At 45.1% G+C, this 14,678-nt stretch overlaps 2 protein-coding genes across 2 annotated transcripts; both read left to right on the top strand.

The window, feature by feature from the left end:
• Positions 1-288: 288 nt before the first annotated feature.
• Positions 289-7,101, top strand: phb2b (prohibitin 2b). Its single transcript, XM_086089497.1, has 10 exons — positions 289-362; positions 1,176-1,311; positions 1,645-1,729; positions 2,279-2,358; positions 2,515-2,699; positions 2,822-2,951; positions 3,678-3,781; positions 4,881-4,958; positions 5,996-6,075; positions 6,843-7,101. The coding sequence occupies exons 1-10, from the start codon at positions 342-344 to the stop codon at positions 6,859-6,861; spliced, it is 918 nt and encodes a 305-aa protein (XP_085945623.1). The 5' UTR covers positions 289-341; the 3' UTR covers positions 6,862-7,101.
• A 3,864-nt stretch (positions 7,102-10,965) lies between these two features.
• On the top strand, positions 10,966-14,539 carry LOC147166622 (uncharacterized). Its single transcript, XM_086089500.1, has 5 exons — positions 10,966-11,171; positions 13,047-13,112; positions 13,194-13,272; positions 13,442-13,533; positions 14,069-14,539. The coding sequence occupies exons 1-5, from the start codon at positions 11,127-11,129 to the stop codon at positions 14,105-14,107; spliced, it is 321 nt and encodes a 106-aa protein (XP_085945626.1). The 5' UTR covers positions 10,966-11,126; the 3' UTR covers positions 14,108-14,539.
• Positions 14,540-14,678: the final 139 nt, after the last annotated feature.

The raw sequence follows: 14,678 nt of genomic DNA on the forward strand, positions 1-14,678 counted from the left end.
GTAATTGATTTAATGTATCAATGATGTAATGCGAAACTTGAATGTACTATTTAAAATGACTGACTCTTTATATAACTATTGTGTTATTGAAACAAAAAGTAATAATGAGGCATATAATTTTAATTCTGTTTTTTGAAGTTTCTGTTTATAAGAATATTTCCTGCTTTTATGAGTAGTTTCTTTCTGCTCGCCACAATTTAATAAAATATAATGCCAAAATAGAAAATGGCGTCAAAGGGTGTTGAACTACCTTTCCCAGCAGCCTTTGCGGTGCCACCGTAAAGCATCCGCTGAGTGTCGACCTTGCGAACTTTGTTTTCTGTCGAGTGACGCAAAGCAGCATGGCGAGCAAGGAGCCTAATGTAAGACGTGAAACTTTTCAACCTTCGCGTATTAACGGGAATTGTTGCGTTTTTGGGGAGCCGTTTAACGTTGCGGCTATCGAAAGACGTCTCACGTGGATGTAACAAACGTGCGCTTCTAGCGAAAGCTCAGTGAGGAATCTACTAGTTAGCTCGCTCGCTAGCTAGCTAGCATGCGGCTATGCTAACCAGAGCGATGCGCGAACTTTCTCAGGTCTTATAATCAAGGTCACGTTCACGGTTTCATCATGAAAATTCACACTTTGAACGCACAGCCGAAAGGGGAAAAGCAGACTATAAACGATGACATTCAGCTGCGTCTAAACTCGTTTAATATCGATTTTGTACTCTTTGGTTTGAGATGTGCTCTCATGTTATCTTGTCTTGCATGTGTTTGTCTGCTCATCATTTAACATGTCAAGATGGGATTCTTAAAATATGTCAAGATGGAATATGTGCCTCAGTCTCTGTAGCTACATTTTGCATATTTATTGTCGCTGCGAACATTTGCTCATAGTAGACACTCCCTCTGAAATTGTTTATAGTTTTATATCAAGAGTTTATAAACTGTCACCCAAAAACACTTCAGTATTTTTTGCTTGTATTTTCTATATCATTGTTTTCTGATATTTGTATTATTTTCAAATGTTTTGTTATTTTTCGTCCATTCTTATTTAGTTTTTTTCAAACAGGATATTGTCTGGCATTTGTCATTTTGATTACAATATTTGTTTTCATCTTTGATTTGGATTTTTTTTTATGATGAAGATGATGTATCCAATTAATTTTGCACTGATTGGCGTTTCATTGCAGTGGTTGGTCCAGAATCTCCGGGACCTGATGGGCCGCATGGCGGGCTCGTCGGGCGGCAGAGGTGCCGGACTCGGAATCAAACTGCTGCTCGGCGCCGGCGCCTTGGCGTATGGCGTCAAAGAAGCCACGTACACTGGTATGCGTTTACGTGTATGAACAAACGAAGCATCGTCTTTGTTGAGATGAGGTACTGAGTACTCGCTCATCTCCTTTATCAAGTAATAAAATTAGACTCAGAAATGTACCTATAGATAAAAAGGAATTTTAATATCAATTATTTAAATTTTAAAAAAGGCCCATTTTGATAACTTGTCACAGCGGGGGGAGAAAAACTCAACAGTTTCCCAACTTTCCCTCCTCTGAACTACTATACGTTGCATAGAATATTTGAAGAACTTGTACTGTTGTCTGTCATAAGAAGAAATTGCAACAGCTGTGCTAACGCTGGGACGTTTTTTTTTGTGCGTAGTGGAAGGCGGTCACCGAGCGGTGGTCTTCAACCGGATCGGCGGCATGCAGATGGACACGGTGCTGGCCGAGGGCCTTCATTTCAGGTGACGTCTGCCGGTTGGCTGCCGAGTCCGCTTCCTAACCGGGGTCGCACCCACGCAACTCGGACCTCATTGTTTTAAGTTGTGTGCATAATACAGGTGCTCGTCAAAAAATTCCAATACCCTCAAAAAGTTGAATAAATTCCGTAATTCCATTCAAAAAGTCAAACTTTCACAGATTCTACATTCAGGGCCCACAACTCCAGTGATTTCAAGTATTTTTTTGTTTTTGTTTATTTTGACATTATTTGGGCTTCCAGATCATAAAACCCACGAAAACAGGATGTCCAAAAATTTAAATAATGCGAAGAAATCACCATGCATACTTCCCCGTGTTTTGCTTGGGGAAATAAAAGACGGATGGATGGAGGCTATTTTCAAACCGATATGTCAATCGTCAATAGTTGGTTGGATTCGCTTTGCCTTCACCACTGCCTCGATGTGTCGTGGCTAGTGCTGTATTGCAAGAGGAACACGAGGGCCACCACGCTCCAAAACGAAGAGCTGCTCAATTTGGTTTTGAGTTCATTTGTTGGTCTTCGTTTTCGTTAGGATCCCGTGGTTCCAGTACCCCATCATCTACGACATCCGAGCCAGGCCCAGAAAGATCTCCTCGCTGACCGGTAGCAAAGGTAACACGCGCACGTTGACGCTCTCCGTTCAGGGGTGGCTGTTATTTTTACGTAGCCTGACTGTTCCGTCCGTCACCACTGGGTGGCAGTGCAGAAGGCTTGACACGCAGGCACCGTTTCACAAAATGACGCAAATGACGTTGTTGTGATGATTAGACCTGCAGATGGTGAACATCGCGGTGAGGGTCCTGTCGCGTCCCATGGCGTCCAATCTTCCCATCATGTACCAGCGTCTGGGCAAAGACTACGACGAACGCGTGCTGCCCTCCATCGTTAACGAGGTGCTCAAGTCGGTGGTGGCCAAGTTCAACGCCTCGCAGCTCATCACGCAAAGAGCGCAGGTACGCTTCTCGCTTGGCCGCCGCCGGCTGTCCCGATTTCTTTGCGCACGCCGACCGGAAACGCAAGTCGTCCGTCTGTCCGTGCGTCCGTCAGTCAAAGCGGCGAGCTTGTGGTCCCGCAGGTGTCGCTGTTGGTGCGCAGGGAGCTGTATGAGCGCGCCAAAGACTTCAACATCATCCTGGACGACGTGTCCATCACGGAGCTCAGCTTCAGCAGCCAGTACACCGCCGCCGTCGAGGCCAAGCAAGTCGGTAGGGATACACGACCCGGCGCAATTTGCTTCACAAACATTCAAAAAAGAAAGGTTCACAATTGGCAAAAACAAAAATACAGTTGAACCTCACTTTTCGTGATAATTCAAATCAGATAAAAACTAAAGCAATGTTTCTCATGGCAAATAATGTAAATCAATCGCAGACACCCAAACGTGAACAAAAAACACATTTTACAAAGTATAATCAACAGATTAATTAAATGGTTATAATTAGATGATGTTTCGTTGCAGCCTAGAAAGACGTTTCAAAGTTGGTTTTGATCCAATATATGATTGAGAACTTAGAAGGAATAATTAACTCATTCATTCGAGTCTCTTCTTTCATCAGGAAGAAAAAGTAAATTTATATTTGTTTCCGTTTTGCAGCAATTGGCATTAGAATATAGCTAAGTTTCATCATTATTCAAAAATCTATTTAGAATTGTGAGTAAAGGAGCTTTTTTTGCAACGTGGCCCTGGCTGATCTCTTATACTCTGCTGCCACCTGCTGGCCGTCTTTGTAATAACTACCATTCTTCAAGCATTCCTCTTCGGTTCAGAGGCTGCATCAAAGCCTTCTGTATGCTTTAGCATAAAAAACATAAATATGTATTTGGGAGCATGGTAGTATTTAAAATAGAACGCATTTATACGTTTTTGGGAGCAAATGAGTTCCTTGTGAATCATGACGTGCGATTTCCCGCCATGTTGCGTGTGCGTGCAGCTCAACAGGAGGCGCAGAGGGCTCAGTTCTACGTGGAGAAAGCCAAGCAAGATCAGAGGCAGAAGATCATCCAGGCCGAAGGAGAAGCCGAAGCCGCCAAGATGGTAAAACGCATTCCGCCGCGCCGCACAACGTCCGAGCGTGTGACGCCGCGTGTGACGCCGCGTGTCGCACTTTGGCCACAATAACGTGCAAGATTTTGCACACGCACAAAAATCAAAGGCGTATTAGAGGGTCAAGGTAAAAATGCCAAATGTTCAGATTGTATAAATACTTGGGAGTTTTAGAGAATGAAAATCATTTCAACATGCGATTTAATGTCTAACGATACAAATGGATATCGAATAAGAAGTTGTATGATGTCAATTGCGATCGCGGCAGTCCAGCTGAAGTCAAAGTCGTTATTGCGTCTCTCGCTGATGTTCTTCTCAGAACTGAAGTCAATGACCATAAGTAAGTGGACGGACGTGTTCTGTGCTCGGGTCGTGCACGTCCAACCGTATCTTCGTTTGTCACTTCGCCGCGTTTTTCTTCTCGCTCATTAATGCGGCTGTTTGCATCGCCGGCCTTGGAACGATTGTTGATGCGTTCGCGTTGGAAGCCTGGGAAGAATTGTCGCTAAATACGGCAGGTCGGCTTCCATTTCAAGGAAGTGTCAACTTTTGGAGGAAGTAGAAGTTCTTTTTATGGCCACTAGATGGTGTCATGAAACCGTCTCGTCTTTAACTTCATTCAAGTGACAAGAATTTACCGCAGCATAATATTGCGAGTTGGAATTCATTTGGTTTGTGTTTGACATTTACACGTTTATATAACTTCATTTGTGCCTCAATGCGTATTTCCACCAAAAAAATTGGTTCAAACTAAGTCGTGAACGGCAAACGCATTTTTCGATCGCTTGCTTGTCTGTCACCCGCATAGCTCTCACCTTTACCAAAGTTCAAGGGGGGGGGGAGCTTTTTTTTAAGGGTCCTCTTGGGTGGGGGGGAATTCCGTTCTTAGATTGTCAGTCACAACAATTTGGGACGTCCACCCAAAACTTTTTTGGGATGTCCCACGCCAGGCTGGCGGTCAAATCTCTAAAAACATCTGGCGTCAAATAAAAGCATGCTCGCCGGTTGCCGTGACGATGTGTGCATGCGTTATGATGACAACCTGACTTTGGGGAAAAAAACCAAGTGTGAATTTGTGTGTTTTTCTCAGCTGGGTCAAGCCATCACCAAAAATCCGGGCTACCTGAAGCTGAGACGCATCCGAGCTGCTCAGACCATCGCCAAGACGGTCCGTCACTCACTTTTTACACGTTTCAACTTGACAACAATCACCATGATGACAAATGTCAAAGATTTTTTTGACGTGATTATGACGACAATTGTGACTGCTGATTAGGACAACTTTTATAATAATAATGCGTTCGCTTCATGTGGCGCTTTTTTGGACAATCAAAGACGCTCCGCGGCGGTTGCATTATTTGTGCGCTCACACATTCTCACTGGTGGCGCTAAGCCACTTTAGTCACAGCTGCCCCGTTGAGGGAAGGCTGGCGGAAGGAAGCGTGGCTGCCAGTGTGCGCCTACGGCCCCTCCCACCACCACCAAACATTCGCACCTTCCATACACCAGCACCGGAGGCAATGTGTGCCAATAAAGTGCCTTGCCCAAGGACACGGCGACACACGACTCAACAGCCGACCTTCCGGTGACTGAACGACCGTCTCTCCACCCTGAACCACGACCGCCGCAAATGAGGGTCATGGTGACGACGACAAGGATATTGATGATGATGAGGATGAGGATGATGATGATGATGAGGGCCCGGCCAATATGGATTAAAAGAACAAAGATTAGAATTACAAATTGGACCGTTGACAAGACTTTGTCCTTAAGTATTTGTTTGACTTTGCAACTGAGTGGAATTTTCAAGTCCAAAAAGATGCAAATTTCCATATTCACGTGTTGCTGATGGTGACAAGCTGTCAAAACAAGCTCAGGAGCTTCCGCGGCGCCAAATGTGACATGGCAATCCCATATTGATGATGTTGGCGCACAGCGGAGCAAAAAGTGGGGCATCGCCGCCTTATGGGATTGAATGGAGTAAGAGCTCCATCTGGTGGGCAAAAGGTGCAAGGACATGCTTGTGAGCGACTGAAACATCCAGTAAACTGTCGCATGACCAAACTGACAAATTGCATGACGCATTGACAAAACTGCAAGTGGTTGATGAGGATTTTGAAAAGGGATGATGTTGACCATTACAATGATGGCGGCATTTATGACGGCCATGTTGACGACGACGATAACACTCATGTGGTCCTCCAGGTGTCGACGTCTCAGAACAAAGTGTACCTGAATGCTGACTCTTTGGTCCTCAACCTGCAGAGTCTGACCTCATTTGACAAGTGAGTGCACACATCTTCATTTTCATCCACTAATGCTCATAAAATGTTGTGCGGCACGCTATAAAATAATCTGAACGTGAAGCATTCAACATTGTGGCTTAGAGTTTTGCGTGGGCCCAATTTTTAAACAACTGTTGCGTCCGCCGTTCCAGATACAAATGCAAAAAAAATGTGACCTTTAATATATGGAATTGTTTGAGCCCGCCTCTGCCGACAGATGCGTGTCAATTCCTTTCTGCCGCCGACCACCAAAACGCATTAGTGCCACGAAATATGAAAAATTCATGAACGCAAGCGACAGCAACACAAATCTGTCTGATTTCTGCTCACTTCCTGCTTCTTCGCCAATCACTCTCACGCTGCCTTCAGGGACCGGTGGACTTTAGGAGCTACTCGTGTTAACCCAAAACATCAGCCCAATTGCTTACACTGCAATTTATTGGAGGAAGGCTGAAGAGCATTTACACCAAATGTTTTCATTTGCTTCTCCAGCAATTCAACCATTCAAACTTCACAAGATAATTATTTTTTTTATATTTAATTATGTTTTACTGATTCAAAAACTATTCTCCACACATTTCACAATAAAGTCCCACAAATTTTGAGTGCAATCGTTCTCACTGCGAGGCTGACATTTTGCTACGAGCTTTTTTTGTCATTATTGGAGCGATTCGATGAATCGTTTCAACCTGACGTTCTTGCGCAATCTCACTGGGTTGCTGCAGAATTTGCTCTTCTTTGACTTTTTCTTACCGTTTGTCTTTCAGTTTGTCCCAGAAGAAGTGATGACCAGGCCGTCGTCGTCGCAGCAGACCAATCGGCGCTCGTCCCGTCCGGCGAGTCAGTTGACAACTAACGCAAAAGACAGGAAGAAGTAACTTGTTTTTTTCTCTTTTTTTTTTTTTTGTATTGTGAGATTTGTGGATAAAATGAACGAAGCTAGCGGTGATCTTGTTGAATCGTGATCCGTCACTCACGTGTGTTAATTTATGCGTTAATAAATCGAAAGCGACCTTGCTGAGGCTACGACGGTGACGTCGCGACTTGATTCAATCTTGATGAGGTCCACTTGCATGTCAGCTGCCCGTTTCCGCGGTAACGCAGAGACGACGAGGTCAACCCAGCCCGCGCGTGTCTCGCAAGCAATTAGCATTCATCATCATCATCATCATCATCATATTGATCGGCTGATTGGCGTGTCCATTACGTCCTTGTTTCACAAATTTTTCAGACTTCAGAAAAACCTTCCGGTGGTCACCGAACAAGAACGTCACCACGAGCATGAAGTCTCGGATGATGAACTTGTCTCAATTGACTCGAATAAAGATACATTTGCAATTAATAGACATCATTTTCGGACAACATGAAAGTGGATCGTTCACAGCAATTTAAAATGTCAGTCGCAGGCTTTATTTCAAAAAACTAAAAAGCAACAACAAAAATCATAATTTTGAAAAGATAAACAAAGGTTACTATATGTACAGATACAAATTTATATGTTATATGTTTGTTCATTAAAAACGTTTTAAAATAAAGGCATTTTATAAAAGTTTTAAAACCTGAAACGGGCTTCATTCAATAAATCAAATGAAACAAAATAGAATTTCATTTTCAACAAAGCCTGCATTCACTAGTGACATGAAAAAGTATTTTCAATACCTTTCAGAATAATAAATATATATATATTTTTTTATGGTTTCACATGCTTCATATAAATTGATGAAACAAAGCATTAAAAACAGTTTCATATGTTTTGTTATTTAATTACAACAAAAAATTCAATTAAATTAAATTCTGGGAGTGTGAGATAATTTGGAAGAGCCAATCAGGGATAGTTTAAAGATTTGGGGAGTGTACTTTTTTTTGTTCCTACTAACTGTTTATAAATGTAACTCAAGTGTTGTAAAGATTTGCTTGAGTCAGGAGGACTGGCGAAGGGCCAGGCGAGCCCAAACCCGGATCCGGTTGTTCAAGCGCAACAAGTAGCAAGCGCCGCGCCTGGAGGTGCCGCCGCAAGGGACGCGCCCAGCGTGGAGCGGCGGCGGCGTGCGCAGGCCGCGACAGGTCCACGGCGGGCCTCGCTGGAATTTGCCTCACGTGTCCGAACGTGCCTAGAACCCGTTCACCTTGGAGGAGGTCGCCGTCTGCTCCTGCTCGCAATTCTTTCGCTTCCTTTCTTTCGCACATTGGCTTGTTTTGCTAGCATTGTTTCATTTGTCCATCTTTTACGGACGCGTTTCCACCTCAACTTCCACAAATGTTGACTTGAAGTTTCTGGAATTCCCAATCCAAAAATGTGCACCTCTAAACGTATCAAAAGGAAATACAATAAATCAGTGAGGCCATTACTAACTGAAGACAATCGTTCCTAAAACGCACTCAAAGTTCTTTATGCTTGTAATTCCCGGAACCAGTGTTCCAATCGGGCGCTTCCCAGAATTTCAAAACAAGGTTCATCATTCGGCCTGATTTGGTTGGTCCAAAGTCTGAATGGAAACGGTGTCACTTGAAGTCGCATTGAACTTTGCTGGCAAGCGAGTCCAGGCCCAGTTGACGTTGGCGGTCCGCTCCGGGCTTTCCGGATTGTCTCTCTGCAGTACTTTTCTTCTCCTCCTCCTCCTCCTCCTCCTCATCTTCACCCTTCACCCTTCACTTTGCTCCACTTTTTCCATTTTTCATTTTCCAGCTCCGAGACAAAGACACACACACACACACACACACACACACACACACACACTCTGGATAATAAGCACTGTAATCCCACGTGACCCATTTCCATCCATTCACGACCACTTGTACTGAAATGAAGCGGTCGAATCGCAGCACTTCTCAGCGGCTCTGACGTTCCCACTCAGAATAAGTAATCATTCAAAAAAGATTTTCCTGAACTTATTTTAACGCAACTTACAAGTGCCTCGACTTGCAAGTTTTATAGTCAGCAGCCTTCGCTCGGTCAGTTTATTGAAATAACCGGCAAGCTTTCGAAACACCCCGCCCAAATGAAGTGTGTGTGGGGGGGTTGAAGGACTGTGATGCTCTGGCATGTGGGCAAGGAGAGCAGTTTGCAGATGCACTTTCAGCCTTTTATCAATCGGGCACAGATGCAAAATGACAACCCTCGTAAACAACGTGGAGGAGAGCGAGAGTGTCTGTCACTCTCGCTCCAGGCTCTTGACGTCACTCTCAAAGCCACACCCTCGCCCTCTAACACAAATGTATTCCTTTACATTCTCACAAATTTTATTTTTCATATATTTTACAATGCAGTGTTGCGTTTCTTTATTAAAAACCGAAACAAAAAATGTTATCCTCCAATGGCAAAAATTAGTTTGATGCAAGTTAAATTTAGAGCGTGGTCACAAAACGTATTAAACTCGTAAGTCAAGGTACACTCTGCATACAGGTCAACAATTTGTACATTTTTATGTTATGAAAATGATGAATTACGAAACATTTTCTCAACTTTGGTCATTTGGTAGTCATTTTGTATTACAGAATTTGAAGTGATGAGATAAGTATGCTGCCCCCTGCTGCACGACTGGAAAAGGGCAGGAAGTCGCATGAACGAGACTCAAGCACGTCTCGTTACGTTTATGTGACTTACGGTGCGAAATTGATTTTTCTCTCTGTTTCATTTTGGTGTAAATGTTGCCAACGAAGCTCCGTTGTTTGATTTTATCGCGTTAAATCAAGGAAAAGTTTGAAAGTTGTTATGAATCCGCAGTTTCCGGTACAGTATTTCCTTCCATCCGCAGTTCCCGCCCACCACCTCGTGTGCAGGTGATTGACAGCTGCGTCGACCACTCACCGCGCGCAAAGCGTCAGCTTTACGTTCGCTTCAGTAGACGGACCAATCACGACCCCGCTTGAGAAAGCTTCAAACGCCACACGGTCGGGGCGCGCGGCCATCTTGGTGAGGGACAAAGAAATAACAGCCGCCATCTTGGTAAGGGACAAAAAGCAACAAGCAGTCAGCTCTCGTCGTTTGTTAGCAAACAAATCCCTGCTAAATTACATCGATGCTACATTTACACACTTGGGACCATATTTTATCTCTCTTGTGAGCATATTTGGACAGACGGCAAGTCTCTCCCGTTACTATGGCTTTTCCGACACGCCCCGCCCTCACGTCTGTCCTACTTTGTCTCGCACATGCGCGTACGCGCACTCGCACGCACGTTTATTGTTAAATAAATCCAAATATAAATAGAAGCTGCACGGTTAGGGGTTAGAGTAGAGATTTAAGAGTCTAGCGCTCACGCTCGTGGTACGCTATTGATGCACTAACAATCCGGTTTGGGGGGGGGGGGGTAATGTTGCAGCACGTTACAGGAGTGTAACTGTAACGAAGTCGTCACTAAAAGTGCGGCAGTTGTCGTAAAGCTTGCAATGGAGGCGCACCGGGATTTCTTGAGCGGCCTGAGACGTGTTCTTCTTTCTTCTCGTGTCGTCTTGCCAGTGAGGTCACGTGACCCAAAAAGTCGTTATTTCGCAAATCAAGTAGCTACACTTAAAAAAACAACAACAAACCCACTTGATTTTGCATGCATGCAAAACGCGCCCACGGCGAGTCATAAAAGTCATCGTAGTGTGAACAAACGTTTACAGTCGGTGTGATTATTATGGGATTAACGCAGCCAAGCGCGTGCACGGAGTGGGTTTTTTTTTTGGTTTTTTTTTGCTCACCCATGTCAACGTTTTTGCACGGCGGCTGCGCACGCCTTTGCATGCGCGCGTGCGTGGGTGGCACACTTTTTGGGCAACAAGGGAGGTGCGTCCATTGTTTGGCGGCGTCCAATCGGCGGCCGACTTTGGCCGGAGCACGCTCGACCAATCGGAGGGCGCCCGCCGTTCTCCACGTCCCGCCCACCTGACCTATAAAAGCGCGCGCGGCGGAGCGAGCGGGAGGGTGCACGCGCAGCTGGGGACTACCGCCGCGGCTCAAGTGGAAATCGGAATCTTCATCCTCATCCTCGCCATCGTCCTGCTGCTAATCTGCGCGACGGCCATTATTGTTTGCTAACTCGAAAAACAAGTAGAACAAGAAGAAGATGGCGGACAGCAAAGTGGAGAGCAGCGGCGATCTGAGCGCCAAGGTGAGACGCGCACGCGCACGCTTGATTAATGAAGAATTGAACATGCTGCAGGACACGCGCGCACGCACACACGGACGCGCGTCATTCACAGCTTGCAGCATCTTTTTTGCAAATGTGCAGCATTTTGATCCGTCATAAATAATAATCCGATTGATGATGATGAAGATAATGAAGTGTGCGCGTGTGTGTGAGGCGCGTGTCAGTGGCGCGTTACGTGGGAATTGAGAGCGGATTTGGCGCTCAGAGCCTCTTAAAGTGAACAAGAGGAAGAAGAAGAGGCGCGACGCTTTCTCTTTCGAATCAAACTGTAAACAAATTACAAATAAATACATAAAGCGACATTTGTATGTTATTTATGTATCCGTGCATTACCAGATCGTGTATTGGGGGGGGGGGGGGGCGCTTGTGGTGCTCCCGCCCTCCCCCGCGTCAGAGCGTCGTCTGGCAGGCAGGCTGGCTGGAGGGCAGCCGCCACCGGAGCGAAGGGCCCGGGGGCGAAGGACGCGCCGGCGCCACCGCGGACCTCGACCAAGCCGCGCGCGCGCGCGCGCGTGTTTGTGTGTGTGAGTTTGCGCGCGCTCACAACAGGAAGCAGCATCCTGTCTGGAGGATAAAGATGCGCCGGGGGTGTTTTGGGGGTCGCGAGAGATTTCATTGGGGTCTCCTAAATGGATTTTTACCCTGGAGTCCACACGGGGGCGCCGTTCGCTCGCACGCCGGACTGAAAAGAAGCGAAAAAAAGACGTGGAAAACCGGTTTAAGGATCCTAATAAAGGACAAATGTCTAATGAGGAGTTGGTGTGATTGACTGCAGTGTCATGACGTCACAAGTGGCATTCCTACATTCAAGTGAAAAGTGTGAAGAGATCGAGTGGAGTGCATTCAGAGTTGGTGTCAGGTGACAACATCCATTGTGACACTGAGGGCTGCCGGGACTTGGAGTCTGGGCGTGTCTGCGTGTTTGGGCTTTTTTTTCCTTTCCTCCTCACCAGTCAGGCTGCTGCTCTGCTTCAGTCTGGTCTGGTGTCATCTTTCAGCAGCAAGAGCCCAGTGGGAGGGACTTGGGAGCAAGCGACCAATCAGAGCACAGGGATTGGGAGTCCAACCTGTCCCCTAAAATGGAAACTTCCGCTCAACCTACTAACTCAGGAAGCACATGTTTACCGTCTTCATGATGTACAATGCTGTATACACACACACACACACACAATATATATATATATATATATATATATATATATATATATATATATATATATATATATATATATATATATATATATATATATATATATATATATATATATATGATTTTTGGGCTGCAACTAGCAGTGCAGGAAATTCACAAACATAAATTAACTAAAATTCAGCTCCTGGTTTGGTCCATAACTGATGAATTGTATGAATATGCACACATGTACTCGATAAACCGTTATAAGCAACGATGCCATTAACAACATGCTAACAGTCATCAATATTGCACAAGTTGTAATTTAGTGTACAAATATTATAGTACGTTCAAGTGCATATAAAAGTGTGGGGAGCACCAGTGTTGTCAATGAACATTGGTGTTGCGTTCAAGTGCATGTCAACTTGTTTTGAATGTGTTCTAGAACATGAGGATGTTGGTAAACAAAAGTGTCTGTCAAAACTTGTGTTGCATTCAAGTGGCAGTGGAGAGCGTAGGAAAACTCTTGTTCAAGTAAAAGGGTTGTCAACACGAGTGTTGCCTTCAAGTGGGCGTGAAGATGTTGGTGAAAACAACTGTTGTGTTCAAGTACACATCAACGCGATGGTGAACATTTGTGATGCGTTCAAGTGTCTTGACAGGAGAAGACATTTGAGTCTTACGCTGAGTGTGTTTTGGGTTTTTAGGAATTGAAGGAGAAGAAAATCTTGGAGGAGAAGAATGGCGACGACACCACCGCCAACGGGAAAACTGTGAGAGTGGCTCCTCTTCATCATCATCATCTTCATCATCCTCGCTCAGGGTGAACCTCAATGTGTGTGCGTGTGTGTCAGGACGAGGAGAACGGGGAGCAGGACAACGAGGCGGAGGAGGAAGACGATGTGGGAGACGAGGAAGAGGAGGATGGAGAGGGTACGGGGCATCACGCGTGCACGCACCAACACAAACGCACAAAAACAAAGATATACATTCAAACTCATCAACACAAACTCACAAACATGTTGACAAACACAAAAACACACAATAGACCAACACAAGAACGCAACACTAATGCTAAGCTAACGAGCTTGTGCGTGTCCAGGTGAGGAAGAGGACGACGACGACGACGACCTGGTCGCGCCCACAGGGAAGAGAACAGCTGATGATGACGATGATGACGATGAAGATGACGAGGTGAGCAAGTTAGCGACGACGTGCTAAAAGGCGGAAGCGCCGTGAATTGGTTCAAAGTTAGCAAGTAGCTACTCATAGTTCGTAAGCTAGCTTGGTCCGAAGTTAATTAGCGCTAGCTAGCGCCTACCAAATATGGGGTTAACATTCATTAGAAGATAACGAGCTAGCTACTTGTTCATTCATGTTACAAATTGATCAAGTTGGTCAGCTAGAAAGTAAATGAGTGGCTTCGCTACGAAGTTTCACACTGCTGAAGACGCTAAGCGCTCGTGAGCCAATTTCCTCTTCATTTGTTCCATTTTTATTTTTTAAATGCTTTATTCAACAAATTGAAATCACAACATGGCAAACATCAAACGAACAAACATCATCAAAGTACACAACAATCTCACAATTCCTCTTTGTTGCTCAGTCGCTAAAGCCACTAGCATGCTAACATCACCCAAAGAAACAGAATCTGATTGGGTGGCGTTTGGGCCAAGGGGGCGTGTTCTCGCGTAGCTCAACCCCTTGTGGCGTTTGCTGTCATTAACAGGACGAAGTGGAGCGGAAGAAGCAAAAGACGGACAAGTAGGCGACCACCAGCGTCACGTCCAAACCTCAGTCCTCCCTTCCAAACGTCCGAAAGAGAATTTGTTTGTATTTTTATTTACATTTTATATTTTTGTATATATTGTACGGAGGTCGGCCATCTTGACGAGTATCAAGTGGTGCTCTGAAGACATTTTAACACCCGGAAAGTTTCAGCGTACGCGAGCATCCTGGCGCAGGCCCGTCTCATACGCACACACGTACTACGCGCAAACACACTAGCGCAGAAACACACACACACGCCCATGCAGGGCGAAGGATGCGTTTAGGTACACCGGGACGTCGCGGCACTTTGCCGCTTATGTTTTTCGTGCTAGTTTGTCGTAGACGAGCAGGATGTAGCGTGATGTCCTAGTCGGAATGTTTTCATGTCCGTGTTACGTTGTTGGAAAATAAAGTCATTGGGTTTTGTCCATCTGGACGCGTCTTTACTCAAAGTTTTGTGGGAAAGTACTTTAAAGAAAAACGTGTTTCAATGAGACATGATGCATTTTCATTGAAGACTTCTTCATGTTGATTTTGTCAACATTTACATTTATTGGAATGCAGACTTC

The sequence above is a fragment of the Leptonotus elevatus genome, chromosome 11 (genome assembly GCF_054856555.1).
Source record: "Leptonotus elevatus isolate MCC_2025b chromosome 11, RoL_Lele_1.0, whole genome shotgun sequence".
Taxonomy (NCBI): Eukaryota; Metazoa; Chordata; class Actinopteri; order Syngnathiformes; family Syngnathidae; genus Leptonotus; species Leptonotus elevatus.

What these genes read in the sequence shown, in the direction of transcription:
- phb2b (XM_086089497.1), top strand. Translation starts at nt 342, where the DNA reads ATGGCGAGCAAGGAGCCTAAT. An exon ending in GCCGAGGGCCTTCATTTCAG is followed by an intron (nt 1,730 to 2,278) that starts GTGACGTCTGCC and finishes CGTTTTCGTTAG; the next exon opens with GATCCCGTGGTTCCAGTACC. An exon ending in CTCGCTGACCGGTAGCAAAG is followed by an intron (nt 2,359 to 2,514) that starts GTAACACGCGCA and finishes TGTGATGATTAG; the next exon opens with ACCTGCAGATGGTGAACATC.
- LOC147166622 (XM_086089500.1), top strand. Translation starts at nt 11,127, where the DNA reads ATGGCGGACAGCAAAGTGGAGAGCAGCGGCGATCTGAGCGCCAAG. An exon ending in GCGGCGATCTGAGCGCCAAG is followed by an intron (nt 11,172 to 13,046) that starts GTGAGACGCGCA and finishes TTGGGTTTTTAG; the next exon opens with GAATTGAAGGAGAAGAAAAT. An exon ending in CCACCGCCAACGGGAAAACT is followed by an intron (nt 13,113 to 13,193) that starts GTGAGAGTGGCT and finishes CGTGTGTGTCAG; the next exon opens with GACGAGGAGAACGGGGAGCA.